At 40.0% G+C, this 19402-nt stretch overlaps 1 protein-coding gene across 1 annotated transcript; it reads right to left on the bottom strand.

Annotated features, from left to right (window-relative positions):
• Positions 1 to 1466: 1466 nt before the first annotated feature.
• LOC115797616 (selection and upkeep of intraepithelial T-cells protein 1-like) lies at positions 1467 to 6917 on the bottom strand. The gene is made up of 5 exons (XM_030754214.1): positions 6716 to 6917; positions 5952 to 6007; positions 5485 to 5844; positions 2631 to 2721; positions 1467 to 1506 (listed from the first exon to the last, which is right to left on the bottom strand). Coding segments are annotated over exons 1-5 (549 nt in total). The 5' UTR covers positions 6718 to 6917.
• Positions 6918 to 19402: the final 12485 nt, after the last annotated feature.

The following is a 19402-nucleotide window of genomic DNA, read 5'->3' as shown; positions in this document are numbered from 1 at the left end:
GACAAAAGGTTTCTGCTATGTCACCATTGTATCAATAACAGAAGCAAGGACTCTCGAGTGGAGTGGTCAACGAGACTAAACATGATAAAGGAACACTTGGAGGGAGAAGCAGCTGTGGAATCCTTTCTCTCTGTCTTGCACATTTCTTGTTTTGTATATGATGTAACCAAGATTGATAAGCTGTCACCATATGAAACTGTAACTTGAACTTCATGCCATCCCACACGGGGATGAGATGCAGTCCTGACCCGGATTAATCTGTAAAACTGTTTGAAATGGCTTAATTCAATTTAATAATTGGACTCCTTATTCAACACGTTTTCAGTCCTTACTCGTCAGTGTTGCTGTGTCCCAGAAATCCACCACGGCCTCCCCGCCTCCTCCAGCTGAGCTTAATTCTGCTCTAATTCCACTGCTAAGCTTGAAAAAAAAAACAAAACCTATATTAAAATGAAAATAAGTAAAACTATCATTTACTGCCAAAAAATTAATTACCACAATATAACATAATTGATTCTCGGCTGTTTAAAGAGAAACTTTTTGAGCGAAAAGTTCTTAAATTCAGAGCCAACAAACAGGAAGTTTCAGAATCAGAATAGACCCAGTGGCTAAAGGTGTCATTTCCTCACATACTGCATATCATTTAATTTTTACTCAAGAATGCTTAAATGTATTTCACAGCAGATTATAAGGGGGTAACAACTGTAGCTTCAATCCTTTGAATAGTGAGTAACTTTGTGTAGCTTACACATCAGTTTAAGGTATTATTAAGTAGCTTATCCTTCCTGTCTTACACTGTAATCCCACTATAATTTTAGGCCCATGCATTATATTACTGAGTCATATGAACTCTATAAGTATTAAGAAAAACAATTAAAGAAACTTTGTTTTTTTTTCTTTTTATTTTGAGAATGCAGTTGAAATTAGCTGTAGCTGATCCCAGGCTTTTGGGTTTAATCTGAGAGGCAAGAAGAAAGGTGGAGAAATTCCACTGGACATGAGTGGGGTGACTGAACTTTGGAGTACGTCCATGTTACTGACTGAGGGAATTTTCCTGCATCATTACTGTTTGAATTCAGATTCTTTGTTCTGTTCACTGAGCATTTTATTTGACCTTTTTCATATTTTACACACACATATATATATATATATATATATATATATATATATATATATATATATATATATATATATTTCAATTCTACATTGTTTAAGCTACATTATCATGTGCATATTCAATGATTTTGCTGCAGTAATAATAATTACTTCACTTTGGGGTTAAATAAAGTATTTTTCATTCTTGCCTCATTGTTTATTCTCTGAATGTTTTCAGAGAGGAAGAAGCATTAGCCGTTTATAATATTAACAGTTTAAATAAAACAAAATTCAGTCAAGAGGAAACAAATGAAATATGTTTCCAGGAAACACTTTACTAGATATTACAAGGAGCATCATACAGTGATTTTTCAAGCTCTAGACTCTACTATGACCTGAATGACTGAGAACCTACACAGACACATCATATAGTGATATTAATACATGGGTAGTGTCTCTTACTGTTAAGTAACCCTAATATATTTGTTCTTAAATTACAGCTTAAGGGGTTCATTTCTAAAGAAATGAAGCATCACTTAATATATTTGTTAACACACATACAATAAAGTGAATCATTTACAGACAACAATATTTATGAGCTAAACAAATGCTAGAGAAAGTTTTACACAAGACTCCAATTAATTCTGAGCAGAAACTCATCGACTCACTCTAGTGTAGTCTGTGTGCCAAAGACACACACTGTGGTACTTATGTGGTTCTTTAAAAGTCTCTCTGGAGCTTAAAAAATTGAACTGCTGAAGACCAACAGGTAAATATTCAGGAGAGTCTGCTCACGTCCTCCATGCAGGCTGTTCTTATCTTCATTCCTCAGACCTGTCTTCCTCCAAGTGTCCACCAGGTGTCCTCAGAGTTCCCTTCCCTCCATCCACTTCTTATTCCTCACCTCATGTATTTCTCTGCTTCATACTTTGAATCCTTGTTTCTTCAAGCCTGTGTTTGGATCCCAGTCTGTGAGTCTTAGATTTGTACATTTACACAGTATAGGTGTCAGAGTTGTGCACTCATGCATTTCAGAGTCCACATTATGGATTATGACTCATGGCTGAAGCTTTAAGTGTCACAGCTGAGGCTAGCAGAGTAACACATACACAGAGCACCAAATGCAGACAGCAGAGGGAACAATCAAACATGTATAAGCACACAGCCACAGAGAGCTCTGAAATGCAATCAGCAGTTCAGTGGTTAAACAGTCCCAACAATAAACAATGTTTACAATATCAGATATTATTAGATATCATGTAGGTGGCTACAACAATCTACTTAAACTATTTCACTTATTTCTGTGTTGAATGTAACCAACTCCTAACTCTCCTGTTACAGCACCACATGAACAACCCAACAGTGTGAACAGTAAATGTGTGGCTGTGTTTCTGCAGATTCCTGTCAGGTTATTCCTGATAGGTTGTTTCTATAAGACACTCAACATCTGTACTTCTGCTATAGCATTTTGTATCCTCTCTTTATTTCTAAAAACAGCTAACAGTATAACACAGACTGCCAGCAGAGCTGCTAACACTCCCATTAAAATGTAGAAACCAGTCATTCCTCCACTTTCTGCTGGAGGTTTTGTTGTTGGTCTCTGAGGTTGGAGTTGATCATCAGCTGCTGTAAAGGACATAAAATATTTATTCATGATCAGAATTAAACTGAGGACGGTCTGAATGTTTGACATGTCCAGCTCACCATGTTAGAGATACAGATTACAGTCTCAGATAATGATCTTAATGAATAGAATAAAACAGCTCTCAGCAGGTAAACGCCATCGAGGCTACTTCATAGACTGTATATAAAAGATGGAGGTAACCACCAAAACATGATCCATTATTTAATTGAAGTCTATCATCAAGCGTGTTTTTACCATCACCGTCTTGTGACAAGCGAGAGCTGGATCTAACTGAGAAAGAGGACAGCACACACAACACGAGTCGTGAGCCAATGAGCACGGCCTGGATAATCTCCTCCTTCCTGACTCTATTAATGACCATAAACATAAACAAGAATTCAACACCATTCTGCTCATCTGAGGGGAAAGTTAATTAACACATTTTAGCACACATTACCCCAAACCCTGAATTCATAGTTGTATGCATTTGCACTCTCTGGGAGACACAGAGGTCTATTTCTTCCTTTGTGTGAGGGTACCTCTGATCACACTAACACTGTGGGCAGTGGGGGACTTTGGGGACAGCCTGTAGGCTGTCCAACCAATCACACATTAGCAACAGCACTTGTGTTTTCTGTGCTGCTCTTTGTGCTGTAGCTTTTCTTTAGTCTAAGTTGGTTTGGCATGGAGGCCAGAAAAAAGTAAGATATGATCCATCTTACAGGTTCTAAGAAGGTGAGCAGCTGCAATTTAGATGAATCGAAGATGTGACAGGAAGACCTGATTCACACCAACATAAAGGGCATTACAAAACTTAACTTGACTTTAGGAAGAAACCTAAGTTAATGAAACTTTGATTTTATAACACAATTAATTGGTTTATCAAATTTTAAGTCACAATCAATTTTAATGTTATGTTATTTACAGTCAGCTTAAGATAAGGAACCAAGGTCCACATATATGGTGTATACACACACACACACACACACACACACACACACACACACACACAAGGTAATCAGGAAGATAGGACACACCAGGGAGCACAGGCAAAGTGAATCTAAATGAATGAAGGAAGCAAAACTGAATACAAAGCACAAAAGACAAGAACTAACAAAGTAAAACAGGAAATAGGGCTGCAACGATTCATCGATTAACTCGATTAAATCGATTCTAAAAATTTATCGACACAAATTTACTGTGTCGATGCTTCGTTTAAACTCTGCAGCGCTCAGCTGTCTCGGTGTAAGCAGCGCTCCTCACTAGCATTAGCAGCATTAGTGCTGACGTTTTTTTGTGGGTTTATTGGGGGCTGGCAAACCAACATAGAACTGCATTACCGCCACCTACTGGACTGGAGTGTGAATCACTCACGTATACACAAGCACACATTCTAAAAAGCTCTCCGTCGCTGCGATGGATTTCATTTAACACAGAGTGGATCATCTAGAGTTGCCACCTGTCTCGTAAAATACAGAACCCCGTATGTTACGGGACTCCGTGGAATACGGCTCCGTAACATGCCGTGTTCCGTACTTTACGGGACGGGTGGCAACTGTCGCTGACATGCATTTCCACGCCTCCACTGCTCTCTGTGTGTCTGTGTGTGTTGTGCTCGCTGAGAATTTCAGCTGCTATTTTTGTCTTTACTTCAGCTGTAGCTACCAGAACTGGTTTGCTAGCGAGCGCGGGCCATTAGCACTAACGATGGTTCGGTACCCGAAGGCCCGCCCCCCAGGACCGAGGGGCTCCTTCAAAATATTTTTTATACTTTAATCCCTTATTAGTGACTAAATATAGACCTGCAGTAGAAACGTATTTTCGAGAATGCTTGTGAATACAAAGCATTACACCATTACTCACACATGCGCCATGGCTCCCGCAGCCACTAGTTTTTCAAAACACTCATAGCAGGCAGCGGTTTTAACTGCGCAAGCGCAAAGAGGCGAAGCTGTGACGGTGAGCTCAAGTAGTGAAAAAGGAAACGTTTTTCCAGCGTCCAAAACAGCAGCTTTTTCTTTTAGTAACCATCATTAAATCTGTGAAACAGCTGGAGGTCCTTCATCAAGCACCTGATCAGCAAGTGTTAAGGTGAAGAAAAGAGAACTTTGTAGCTGCTCCATTCACCGCTGTTTGTTCACATGGTGAGAAACTGCAGTACGGAAGTTAAAATATGCAGATAAACTGTTGATAAAAAAAAGTATTTCTTATCCGATTACTCGATAAATCGCTGGAATAATCGATAGAATACTAAAATAATCGTTTTATGCAGCCCTAACAGGAAATGACCAAATAGAGATGAAGACTTGACAAAATATGGGAAACACTGAAGAAAAAGTGCAAAACCTTTAATAAACTAAGAATCTAGACCAGAAGCAAACTGTGGAAATTTAACAACAGAACTTCAAAGATCAAGAAAAAACCAAAACATTGGACCATGACAGGAGCTACTGGGCCTAAGTGTCACGATTCAGGTTTGACTCATTAAAGCTTAAAAAGTGACATGAAACAAGCAAATGAGTCCATAAAGTCAGCAGGTAGGTGGTTACTGAGGTCACAGATAAGGAAATAGAGGTCTTTTTGCAAGCACTGCACCCTGCTGGCACTACACAAGAATGCAGGTTTAAGGCACCTCTGCATTAGCTTCATTGGTCACACCCGGAAGCTACATCCATCTTTTGGTCTGATTTAACAGCTCAGTCAGTGTAACAGTGAAAACCATCTTAATAAAAGAAACTATATAAACATTGACTAAATCAAGTTACCAGTGATGCTGGCTGTGCATCTTCCAACACTGAAGCCATCATCAGTGTTGACCTCACACAGGTACAGACCCGAGTCATCAGTCCTGAGTCTGGACACTTGAAGTCTGATTCGTCCTTCTCTGAGGGCGTCTTTGTCACTCTGGACTCGTCCTGAAAACTTTGCATCCTGAGACTCTGACACCTCAACACCTTCATGAACACGATACAGGACTGAGGTATTCTGACCAGTGTTATGACCACAGAGGATGTTGAGAGTTTTGATGGATCTGTCAGGGTTGGTGGTGAACGTCCACTCCAGTGTGATGTTGTGGTTCTCCTCTGCCTGATAGGAGGTCTGTGTCACATTGACTACAAATGATCCTGTTGAGGAGACAGAGAGGGAAAGAGAGGAGCAGACACACTGAGAACTGGAACAAATCTGTTGTTGAGCTTTATTTGGAGTTCATAAAGTGAAGCTGTAAACTAACCAGAGACACATGAGGTGAGGATGAGGAGCAGCAGGATCCTGCAGATCATCTTCTCCCTGTGAGAGGAGACAGAGGTGAAGAGTCATCGACACATGAGGTCAAAGGTCAGTCAGTACAGCTAGAAGAAGGAAAATCTACAGTCTGATTTCATTACAACATCTGATCCTGTTCATGATCCTGATTATTACACTGACTGACCAAAACTAGATGAACTACAACCAGAAGAAGAACCTGCACTTTGATTTGATCTGAAAATGTTTCAAATTTAAAATCTTCAGAGCTGCAGAAATGTTTTTCTGCCACAGGGTGGTGACATTTAATCAGATGGAAAATACTGGAGAGCTTTTATCTGAACTTGTCATCACCGATGATCAGAGAAGACGTCTTCATCCTCTTTGTACAGATTAGAAAATGAGAGGTGGTACAGGGTCCGTCTGCTTTTTGGTCATTTGGTCGTTTTTTCATTTTGAAAAAGGATGTTAAAAAAACGACAAACAGAATTTTTTTTTTTCATTTCATACTCCAAGTCCATGTAATGTAAAACTAACTATATATTTTTTCCTTTGAAATCAAGACATAAATCGCAAAAAAAAAAAAAAAAAACAGAAAAACGCAGCATCAGAGAAACTTTCCCATCGACCACCATAAAGTTTTCGGTAGATGGAGCAGTGCGTCGTTTATCGGCACAGCACACGCTCGTCTCTTGGGCTTTTTACACCTCCACCTGCAGATATACACCAGAGAGTTCACTCAAGTCGTTTTACATGCAAAATCTCGTGATGCTCCTCGGGAAGAAGTCCCTTTCTTCTCCGTAACTGCGAAATAACCGCAGTGATTGCTGAAGCAGACAGACGCCTTCATGCCAAGTCTACACTTTCTTCAGGATGTGGTTTTAAAGCCGCTCCAGCGGACAGCTCTGAAAACCGTAAACTAACAACAGCAAGCGACTAATAAACACTTTGAATTTACGTGCCTCGAGTTGCCTTGACGACATGTTAAACTTCTTGTTTAAGAAAAATAAAAAGACGGACCGTTTTCGGTTTCCTATTTTTTTCCGAATTGATGTCTTGATTTCACAGGGGGAAAAAAGAAAAGCAAAAGTAATTTGTTTTACATTATAGGTATGGCTTTGGAGTATCAAATCAATATTATAAAAAAGATCAGTTTATGTTTCTTTGTTTGTTAGTTTTTAATATCCGTAGTAATAGCTATTTCATGTCGGTGAGTCTTTATCACCCTCTGCAGCAGCTGTCTGAAGCAGACACATTTAGCGCAGGACCTGGGGATCCTAATGAAAGTGAATTTTTCGGTAGCAATAAAAAACTACAACAACAAAAAAGAAAACAGCAAATATCACTGCCTCTACACTCTCAGCATAACAGGCCTACATTTTAATTACTGGTACTCTGCGCTGTATCAAGGATAAAACAAAATGAAGCACAAAACAGCTGAAGACAAAGAAATACAGCAAAGGTTGATAAATACACACTGCTGCTGTGTCCTCTTCTTTCAGATGCTGTTTGCTTTCATCCACCAGTTTCAGCTCTGCTGCAGCTGCACACAATCCCAGGAATCTGAGTTTTTACTTTCACTTTCACCTGTTCAGTGTTTCTCACAAAACTCGCAAAAGCAATTGGCTTCATTTGTTGTGAACATTAAAGGGATGTTATACTGTATAAATGCATGTTGTTGTGATAAATCAGTGAAATGAAATGAAACCTGCAAACATGTAAAATTAAATGTTTGAATCTTGTTTGAGATTTTGACACTTATTTGTATAAACAGTTAGGCTTTGTCAGTTTGTGAGTTTTATTCTGAGTGATTGCTGTAAATCTTCATTAGTCACATGCTTCTTCAACCTGAACACTGTCACCGGTGTAGTGTAAACAACTACATGTGGGAAAAAAATGTAGACTTCGGAAACACACATTTATAACAGAGAGGATTAATTATGGAGGCAAAACTAAAACTGTTTTCCTTGTAGATCAACAGGAAATTGTCATTTTCGTTTGTTTATACTTTTGATGTAAATGAAGAGGAGCTTTTGATGTTTCCTTGAACTGATGAAAAAATCAGGTACTTCCTCTTTGTTCCAGACATTCTGACTGCACCTGCTTTTCTTCCTCTGCAGTGAGTTTTTACATTCATGGTGACAGAAATATGTCTACTACTGAACAAAGCAGCCACACAGTGGATTTGTTAAATGGAGCTCTACATTAGTCCAGACTGATTATTGAACTGACCCTTCAATCTCTCCAACAGATTTTCTATTGTTCAGATAAATATAGTTTCAGGATGTCCTTAATGCTCCTTAACTCTAGCCCATGAGAACCCACAGTGACGCCAGTGTCACAGGTTTGCATGTCAAGGAATTTTCCTTGAATAAGTTTGTAGTTTAAAAGATTTTTGAAATTCTTTATAAATTTTTCTTGAAAGAAAAACGTGTGTGAGCTCTTCTTTAAATGATGTCACTCTCACCAAACAAATCCGTCAGACTTTTGAAAACTATTATAAAACATTATATGCCTGCCCCACATTAGCGGATGAAAAGGACATTTCTCAATACCTGGCATCATTGGATTTGCCATCCTTAGGCTCAAATCAAACTGAAGCTCTAACTACCCCTATTACAAAAAAAAGAACTGGACGTTGCAATTGGTAATTTGAAATCGAATAAGTGCCCAGGTGGCGACGGGTACCCTAGTGAATGGTATAAAATCTTTAAGGAAGAACTCGCTCCTGTTTTGCTTGACTCGATGAATTGGACTTTAGATAGAGCAGAGATACCACCCTCCTGGAGAGAAGCAGTGATTTCGGTCCTCCCTAAAGAAGGGAAAAACATAGAATACTGCGAATCATACCGCCCAATCTCAATTCTCAATGTGGACTATAAGTTGTTTACCTCCATAATCTCTAAGAGATTGGAGAATCTCCTCCCAGTTTTAATCCACGAGGACCAAACAGGATTCATAAAAGGCAGGCAAACACATGATAATATCTGACGAACACTGCATGATATAGATCAGGCCAAAAAGGAAAAGCTTAGTGTGGCACTGCTCAGCCTTGATGCTGAGAAAGCTTTTGATCGGGTCAGCTGGCCCTTCCTATACAGAGTACTGGAGCATTTAGGCTTCAAGGACAAATTCATCAGATGCATACAATCCCTCTATAGCAGCCCGACAGCCAGAATAAAAATTAATGGTCATCTTACTAATAGATTTCAGTTGATCAGAGGGACCCGACAGGGATGTTGCCTGAGCCCCTCACTCTTTGTTTTATTCATAGAACCTCTGGCTCAGGCTGTCAGACAAAATAAGGAGCTTAAAGGCATCAATATGGGAGGTTCTGACCATGTCATTGGCCTCTTTGCAGATGACATTATCACTTTCCTCCAAAATCCAGACGCTACACTTCCTAAACTTATGTCAACCTTAAGAGAGTTTGGATCGTTGTCCGGATACCATTTGAATATCACTAAAACCCAGATCCTGACCATCAATTATGTCCCAACTGATCCTATAAGACAGGAATATAACCTTAAGTGGGAATCCAAAAAGTTAAAATACTTGGGAGTAACTATTTCCGATGATCTGGATAATCTGTTTAACCTAAATTTCCTCAGGATGGTTAACTCGATACAAAAAGATATGTTGCGTTGGACAATGTTTACATTGGACTTTTATGCAAGGATGGAGACAGTGAAGATGAACTTGTTGCCTAGGTTTTTGTATCTTTTTATGGCTCTCCCAATCAAGATTCCAGACTCACAGTTCAATGCTTGGGACAAACTAATATCACGGTTCATCTCGTCAGGTGCTCGACCAAGGATAAAATTTAAGACACTTCAAATTGATAAAGAACATGGTGGCTTTGCCCTCCCTAACTTAAGAGAATATTATTATGCTTCCCAACTGAGATATGCAGTATGTTGGTGCTCTCCAGAATTTGAATCTCGGTGGAAACAAACTGAGCTGAATCAAGGACAGTGCCAATCCCAGATACGCCTAGGAGGACGGATTACTCTAAACAGTTCTGGAAATCCAATCGTAGAAGACACATTGCTAATTTGGAAGGAGGTTGTGAATAAATATAAACTGACTAATGATATTAAACTTCTAATTTGGCCGTCTCGGTATCCCAAATTTTATCCTTCCGGAGTAGACCATACCTTTTCTAAATGGAATGACCAGGGCCTGACAGCTTTGTGCCAGTACATAGAAGGTAACACCTTTAAATCGTTTGAGAAATTGAAAAGTGAATTTAAGTTGGAAAACAGCGATCTGTTCAGGTATTTCCAAGTCAGGCACTTTTATAACACAGAAATTAGACAATGCATTCCATCTGAAAGTATTGACTTTTTAAGAGTATTTACAGATGCCTATAAACATCATCCTGTTAAATCTGTGTCGAAATTGTATAGAGGGCTGCAGAGACAAAACGGAAGCAATACATTGTGTGTTAAATCAAAATGGGAAAAGGAACTGAATATTGAGGTGTCTGAGGATGATTGGCTTTCAATGTGCAAGACTCAGCAGACTACAACTAGTTCTAAAAGGTGGAGGGAATTTGGGTGGAAGTTCCTAATTAGATTCTTCATTACACCTCACATTATAAATAGACAAAGGGGGACACAACAACAATGTTGGAGGCAGTGTGGGCATTTGAACGCCAATCATGCTCACATATTTTGGTCTTGCATAAAATTACAGCCTTTTTGGGGTAATATCTCTCAAAGGATCAAGCATATTATGGGGTATGGGATCCCTTTGGACCCTAAGATTTTCCTGTTGGGCCATTTATCTGGTGTGGCAATCCCTAAAGATGACCTTTATCTTTTTAAAATTTTGACTGTGGCATGCAAAAAGGCCATCACAAAGTCTTGGCTAAAGCCTGAACCACCTCGGACAGAACAGTGGTGAGAATTTGTGGAAGGGATTCATGATATGGAAAAGTTGACAAGAGTTAAAAAAAAAAAAAAAAAAAATGATGTCACTCTCTCCTCGCTCTCTGCTCTGCAGGACGTTTCATGTGAAAACGACTCAGCGCAGAAAAAAACATCACATCAGATAAGAAAGTCAGAGCAAAACTGAATTAGTCTGAGAAGAGAGCCTTAAACATGTGAAAAGACAATGCATTCTGGGAAATGGCTCATGGTCCTGGAGAATCAGAATCACCTGAAATGCAGACATCAGATGCAAGTTATGACCAGTTAGACCAGGACTGTTTATTGACAGGTGATTAGGGGACATCGTGGTGGTTAGTGCTCTCCACAAAATGCAGCAAGTTCCCAAGATTTAACTTCCTGGCAGCTCATTGGCACAGGAACATTCACACTTCCTCACTTGCAGCAATCAGTCCAAGAGGCACTCTACACAATTCAGTTCCATTCAGTTTTATTTATATGGCACCAAATCACAACAAACAGTCGCCTCAAGGCAAAACAGGAAGGGTGGGTGTGTCACTCTTTGTTTATTCCCTGGTGAACTGTACAGGATGTTCCAGGACTCATAGATGGCTCAGGATTTTTATTATGTCCACCATATTGCCAAAACTGTTCACTCAGCCATCCTGATCATTGATTTCAGGTGTTCCAGTCACTTTCATGGCCACAGGTATTAAACCAAGCACCCAGACATGCAGACTGCTTCTACAAACCATTGTGAAAGAATGGATCGCTGTCAGGAGCTCAGTGAATTCCAGTGTGATATCATGATAGGATCCAACATGTGAAACATGTCCAATCATAAAATTTCCTCACTACTAAATATTCCATAGTCAGCTTTTAGTGGTATTATAACAAAGTGGAAGTGATTGGAAACACAGTTTGGTGGAGGGGGGGATAATGGTGTGGGGGTGTTTTTCAGGAGTTGGGCTCAGGCCCTTAGTTCCAGTGAAAGGAATTCTTAATGCTTCAGCATACCAAGACATTTTGGAGAATTTCATGCTTCCAGCTTTGTGGGAGCAGTTTGGGGATGCTCCTTCCTGTTCCAACATGACTGCACACCAGTGCACAAAGCAGGTCCAAACAGACATGGTTGGATGATTGAGTGAGTTTGGTGTAGAAAAACTTGACTGGCCTGCACAGAGTCCTGACAGAACATCTTTGGGATGAGGAATAATGTGGGTGTGGGAACTGTGAGCCAGGCCATCTCATCCAGCATCAGTGTCTGACTTCACAAATGCGCTTCTGGAAGAATGGCCAAAAATTCCATAAATGTGCTAAGTTTTCCCAGAAGAACTGAAGCTGTTATACCTGCACTGTTAAAAAAGTGACTGTAGAATTTACAGTAATCTACTGGCAGCAGGGTTGCCAGCCCGTTACTGTAATTTTTACAGTAACCTTACTGTAATTTAATTAGTTTTACTGTAATTTTTTACAATTTGGCTGTAATTTATTTACAATTTTACTGTAATTCTCTTACAGTTTTACTGTAATTTTTTTTTACAATTTTACTGTGATTTTATTACAATTTTACAGTAATTATATTACATGGTTACTGTTCATTTTTTTCCTGTGATAGAATTACAGTAGAAGTTATTTCATTTTGCAGTAGTTTAAAAGGCACCCTAAATTGTAATTTCAACAGGAATTGAACTCTGCATACTTTGGCTGCTGCTAGCTGTTAAAAGTTAAAATGTCAACTTGCAACTTAATTTACCAAACTCTCAATAAATGTTAGCAATTTTTCTAATTTCAAGCAAATTAAAAAAATATATTTTAAAATTACTTTATTTCATTGTCAATTTAAATCCGACAACCTGAAACATAACAAAACATGACATGCTTTGCAAAGGCAACATTTGCTTTTTACATACAAGTCAAAAAGTATAGAAACCAAAGTGTAAAAATACACTGACATGAATTGACCAAAAAACATTATGAACTGATACATTTTTTAAATGCATAACCCCCATGGTAATATTACATTATATACAAGTTAAATGACCTTTAAAATAAAAGTTCCAAAGGGTCAACATTTCTAAAGAAAACAAACAAACAAAAAAAAAACTGTCAAACAAAAGCATAACAATGTAAGTTTTTTATGTAAAACCTCCAATATCAAAACTCTAAATGTCTTTGTCCTTTTCCCCTTTTGAAGGAAGGAATCCAGCACTGTCAAATATTGAATTTACATATTTTTGAGCACTTTATAGGAGCCCTAACAGTAACATCTTTAACATTTGAGCTAGTTTAAAACTTAGTGAACAGCCAAACCAAACCAACATGAATGAGTGCTGAGTGGGGCTTAGTCCTGAACACCTCCTGAAATCATCAAAGGGTGGCTGGAAGATAAGGAAAGGGAAAATGTTTCATTTAACACATGAAATATACACATTTCACATTAAACTACATTTATGTCAGTTAAAGACAGACAGGAAGAGGAGGACAGATTTGGTGGACAGACACTCTTTCTCTGACTTTACCTCATTGTAGCTGTCCTCCTGTCTGTTAGAAATGGATAGGACAGATACAGAGACACAGAGGCAGAGAAAGCGAAAGAGGGAGAGACAGCCAGAAAGAGACAGAGACAGCCAGAGAGACAGGGAGAGGGAGACAGAGAAAGAGAGGGAGAGACAGACACGTCCATGGACAGGAGGACAGATAAAGAAAAAAAGCAAAGAGCACATACAGAGAACAGTAAATGTGTAATCTTACCATTTTAGAAGTTCCTCTGGTAGTCCATGAACTTGCAGAGGAGAGTGGAGACATGTTTGTTCACTGCTGTCTTTTTCTTTTGCACGAGTCGTCCTGTCATTTTTGACGTTACTCTTCCTTTTGCAGCTTTTGCTCCCCTTTCAGGGTTGAGGCCTGTGAATCACCTAAAACAGATGGGAGACATATAGCTCAGTGTTCAAAACTAACCTTTTCTTTACTTTAAGTTACATATAACCCTATTACTGAATTAGATCTCACCTTTGAAAAACCTCCAGTGTGCATGCTGCCTCCTCTGGATACTCAAGGTTAAAAAGGTAGAAGGTGGCAAAAAGTGCTGAGACCAGCCTGGAACGTAGGTTGAATGCCCTCACAAACAATTTCACCCTCGATGCTTATCATCCACTAATGAAGGGTAATGTTGTCTCCTGAAAAAAAAACAATATTAACTGATATTAGAGGGGAGGCAGATACATCCCTGTCTCAGTGACAGAGGGATGTATCTGCCTCCCCTCTGTCTATAGACCTAGGGATGCAGATACAGTAAGATGGCAATATCCCACTGTATCTTCCACCCATTTGTCTATAGACAGGGGGATGGGAGATACAGTGAGACACCCTGAAGACTACATTGTGCATATGTTGCACTTACTGAGGGCAATAAGTTATGGACGTGGCAGCAGGTTGTGTGTCCCTTTAAGATCTGCAGCTGTAGCACACCTCTGTAGCACATCACAACATAAGATTACCTAAGAAAAAACGTACAACAGTTGGATTTTATTTTTCATTCTTCCTCATTTGGTTGATGAAGGACCTCCAGATGTTTTCCAGTAAAGGTTTTAAGCTGGTTACAGGTAAAAGCGCTGCTGCTTTGGACACTAGAATAACGTCTCCTTTCTCTCCAGCTGAGCTCAGGTCTCAGTAACGGCTCCGTCTTTTTATGCTTGCTGCGCAGTGTGCAGACAGACTGCACGTAAAACAGTTTCTGTTGTGTTTTAGTTGAAAAACTGGGGGCTGCATGAGTTTAACGCTGTAATGCTTTTTATTCACAAGCATCCTCTAAATTACGTTTCTACTGCAGCTCTATTTTTAGTCGCTAATCAGGGTTTAAGGCATAAAAACCTTTTGAGGAGCCCCTCGGTACTGAAGGGCGGAGGTGTTCGGCACCAAACGATCGCTAGTGCTAATAGCAAACTGTGGATATACTGTAGCAGCCGTCCTGGTGGCTACAGCTGAAGTAAAGACTGACATTCTCTGCACAGCACGCACGCGTGCACACACACAGCACAGAGCAGTGGGGGCGTGGAAAAACTTGTCAGCGATGATCCACTCGTGTAAAGGGTCGTTTTTTCCAAATGATGGAAATCCGCCACAGCGACAGAGTACTTTAATGTCGCTAATGTGGATGAAATGCTCCGCATGGAGACACCTGAGCTGCAGAGTTAAAAACATCGAAGCAACAAATTTGTGTCGAGGATTTTTAATAAAAGAACTATTTGAGTTATTTGTTACAGCCCTAAAATTTGTATTCAATTTTCAATTTGTGTATCAAAACACATTGAAGGTTGTTATCTACCTTTCATGTTGGGACTTTTTTTGTTAAATTAGAAGCCTGAAATTTTCATTTGATCTTCATTTTTCCTCTTACTTCTCCTCCGTTCGTGCCGGCTGTCATTTTCATTTCTGTAGCCGCAAAATCAAGAGCAGCACGACCATAGTGAGAACAAATGTGCACATTGTTAATGAAACTGCCCGTTCTCTGTGGTAGATTGTAAATTGCAGTGAAATGATAAAGGTGCAAGCGGCGATAATAGCAGCTTCAGCAAGGCGCAGCGCCCGGCAATCAACCGCTAGCTAGAAGACTGTGACAGAAGCGACAGTAGCTCACCACATAAGATATTTTTTTTGCCCACTAACAGACACAAAACTGCAAAAAAAGTGTTAAATCCTAAGGAGTTCTCTAGCCCAGAGGTCCCCAACCCCCGGGCCGTGGACCGGTACCGGGCCGTGGGACATTTGGTATCGGGCCGCACATACAGAATAAATAACTTAAATTATTTCCGTTTTACTTATTATCTGCGCCTAAACTATATTTTATTTTTGAAAAATGGGCGGATTCGCTCCGTTACTTCCCTCCATGACTTCCTCTTGACGTGTCAAGACGTTTCTGCTCACATGATACGTCACCGCTAAAATTAAACCCAGAAGCTTCAGGCCTGTCTAACGAAATCGGTTGGTTGACCTACATAACGCTTCTTTAAATTTTTGAGTGCTCAACAAGAGTAGAAAAGCGCTATGTAAGGACTGGTCCATTTACTATTTTTGTTTATCAACACCGGGGATAGCAGTGAGGTAGACCCAGCCATCAAACTGACTCTCCATCGCTTGACACCGCGGCTCTGCAGCCACGCTCCATGTGAAATCGGCCGAACCCAGTCAAACCAGAAGCCAGCAAAAATGAGTATCAGAGAAACAAGCTCAGGGGGCTTACACTGATTCAGTGTTATGGTGAGTTGTATTTTTCATGCGCTTTATACAGTAAAAATCACCTAAGTCGAAGTCGCACAAATCGGGTTTTCGCTCTAGTTGGATGGCATCTGCAGGTCCTGATTTTTCCTAACATTAATTCCAATAAAATCATCACATAAATCCGTCGGATATTCACCTACCTCGGATGAAAAATCTGGTCCCATTGTAATAAATTTCCAGTTAGATGTGATCGCATAAACTGGATGAGTTTAGCGCTAAAACCCTCCTCAGCTCCTGTCCGCCCACTTCCATGCATCGGCTCGTTCATGCACAACTACACACACTAACAACGCCTGGAAATTGTTTTAGTGTTTATATCAGTTCATTTCACCGGGGACAATCGTGGCAAGTGTAAGCTACAAACTTGCACTTACGAGTAAAATTTCAGATTATAAAATTTGCAGAAGCAAATTCATAGATGAAGCAGAAGCCATTGCAGCGAAATTCGATAATAGACCCCAAACTGGGCCATTTGAATCCGACTGAGGTGATTTCTACTGTATTTGTTTTTGCGGTGTATCTTATTTTGAAGGCATGTTTTACCATGGCTCTAACAGCTGACCAGGGAGCGCTGTGGGCAGAGAGCCTGTTATTCATGTTGAGGCGGGATGTTACGAGAACGCTGCTGATAGAGTTGCATACGAATACAAAGTGGATTCCCGTTTTTTATTATTATACGTAGAAAATATCACACTTGGTTATGGTCGTATCATTTATTTTGACGTATTTATTCGCCACACCTTAAAAGCCGGTCCGTGGAAATATTTTCTAACACTAAACCGGTCCGCGGCTCAAAAAAGGGTGGGGACCACTGCTCTAGCCCACGAACATTCGCCTCCAGCCAGTAAATATCCCACAATGCAACTGTACATTTAAAATTTACAGCACAGCTATGCACGTGATCCAGTGGTCCAATTAAATTCGATATTCTTTTCAGAGGCATTTCAGTTTACAGCAAAGAGCTGTATTTTCAAAATACAGCCGCCTTACTGTATTATCATGCTGTAGTTTTTACAGCCATTCGTTACAGTGTGCAACGAGTGGGTCAAAAATCATACTAAACCCTGTAGATTAAGAATGAGATGCCACTCAACTGAGCAGTGTGAAAACATCACAACTTAACTGAGTATTTTTGTCAACTATGTCCACCACAGTGTACCCATCTTCTGATGGCTGCTTCCTGCTGGCTAACACAGCTTGTAATTCATTTTAGTAATTCGAAAAAAAAAATGCATGTTTGATCTTATAAGTCAATACAAGAATTGGCACACCCAACTTTCATGGTCCAAGAGCTGCTCCTTACTGCTGTCTTTGTTTCAGCTGCAACATTATGCTCAATGCTGTCCATCATTCTCTAACTCATGTCTTCAATACATCGACCCCACACGAAGCTGCATCCTGCTGTTTGGGGTGAGGCAGAGTGTCACATGCCCATCTTGAAGGATCAAGTCCTCTGTGTCTAATGAACAGCCTGAAAGCCACAAGTTGTGAGTGGAAATCACTTTTTGGAAGCCCAGAAAGGTGATATTTCCATTTGTGACATTCCTTAACAGTAATTCCAGCTGTTTTATGGGAGTGTTTGAATATGGGGCTTATGTGCTGCAATCATTTTTTGGCAGCTGTTAAAAACCTTGTTCTCAAACGTTTTTCTCAAAAACGATACAAAGTCATAACTATAGTTGAGCAATAGGACTTTATTTATTTACCAATAACAGTGACAGTCTTTGAGACAAGGCAAACAAAGCTAGTAAACATAATAAACCTATAGACATAAATTATATTGCGCTGCCTGCAGTCATTCGTGACTGTATAAACAGTCTACAAATAATCTTTTGACGACGTGTCATCATTCAGTTTCAAGTAAGATATCATACATACATACATACCTTATAAAAAAGCATAATATTGCAGTTATTATGTCGGTTTAAACCTGGAATGAGCCGCTGCTTCAGTATGGATGGTAGGCACAGTAGCTTCAGGAAATGCGCGCTCCCGCAGACCGCACTAAATTTCTGGCAGCCGATCACTTTTTGACACAACACCGACTCTAGCCATTTTTGTGCCCTATAGGCGATTAGAAGGAAGCATGATTAACGATGTAACACACAAATGCAAAACTCACCTTCTTCAAGCAACGCCACCCCGCAAATAACCCACAGGTGCGCCTCCACTCAAAACAACAGCAAGGAGTGAAAGAGAAAGAAGGTGGAGCCAAGAGAGACAGACAGCCACCTGTCCGGCCTCACTATGACAGAATTGATGTCAGGTCATTTTCAGGAAAAGTCACCAGGTTTGGTTTTTCTACCTCGAGCGGTTCAGGAGTTAAACAACGTGAAAATTGGCTCATTCAGTGGCGCAAAAAGTGGGTATGCACTATATGCAATGCACAGGGTCGCCGCACGGCAGAAAGGGGGGTCGTCAACAGTGATGCGGGGAAATTAAAATGTGTACACCTCAGAAAGTATATAGCTGCGCTCCTGGGCTCAGCTGTGCCCCCCCCCCCCCCCCCCCCCCCAACAGGTCTGTACAGGGCTAGTTAAGGTAGGCGGCGCTCAGTAGTCAGCTGAGAGCCGCCTATAGAAGAAGGCTTATATGTCCGGCCAAGCACCTCCTTTTAAATAAGTGCGCAGAGAGCCTGCAGGAACAGTTAAGCGAGAGAGCTGATATATACCGTCGATATACCCCTCATCACTTAATATTAAAAAAAATAAAATAAATAATTACAGCTCGCTACAGTCTTGCTACAAACGAGTAAGTAAAACGTCCTGTATCAAATGTATTATTGCTTACATCTGCTATGGCATATTTATGTGTTGAATGTTTAGACATATCATCATTAGCAGCAGAGCAGAAATACTACATTTAATATTCTTTTATTAAATATTTTCATGTTAGCCTTTAAGCTCTCTTTTTCAAAAAAAAAAAAAAAAAAAAAAACCAAAACATTTTGAAAAATTTAGTCTTGTTATATCCTCCAACGACTCTCTAGGGTTAAAATTTTGAATTTCAAAGTATCTCCCGGACTGTAAAGCATCTCTGTGTCCTACGAGGGCAAATCTTTTTTTTTTTCTTTACCTTTTCTCTCAGATCAAACTTCATGGATGATCTTGAAATGTCTGTCAAAATTAGACGCAGGTCGAGCGCATTTTTAAATTAATGTCAAACTCTTACAGTATGTAATAAATTAAATGCCTGCAGCATTTGGCTCTGGCCTCCGTTGCTCTAAGGCCAACCCACAGCAGCAGCAGGTGGGAAGGGTCGGTCGGCG

The sequence above is a fragment of the Archocentrus centrarchus genome, chromosome 18, assembly GCF_007364275.1.
Source record: "Archocentrus centrarchus isolate MPI-CPG fArcCen1 chromosome 18, fArcCen1, whole genome shotgun sequence".
NCBI lineage: Eukaryota > Metazoa > Chordata > Actinopteri > Cichliformes > Cichlidae > Archocentrus > Archocentrus centrarchus.
Note: the sequence above shows the minus strand (reverse complement) of the source record. Positions and strands in the feature narration are given on the sequence as shown.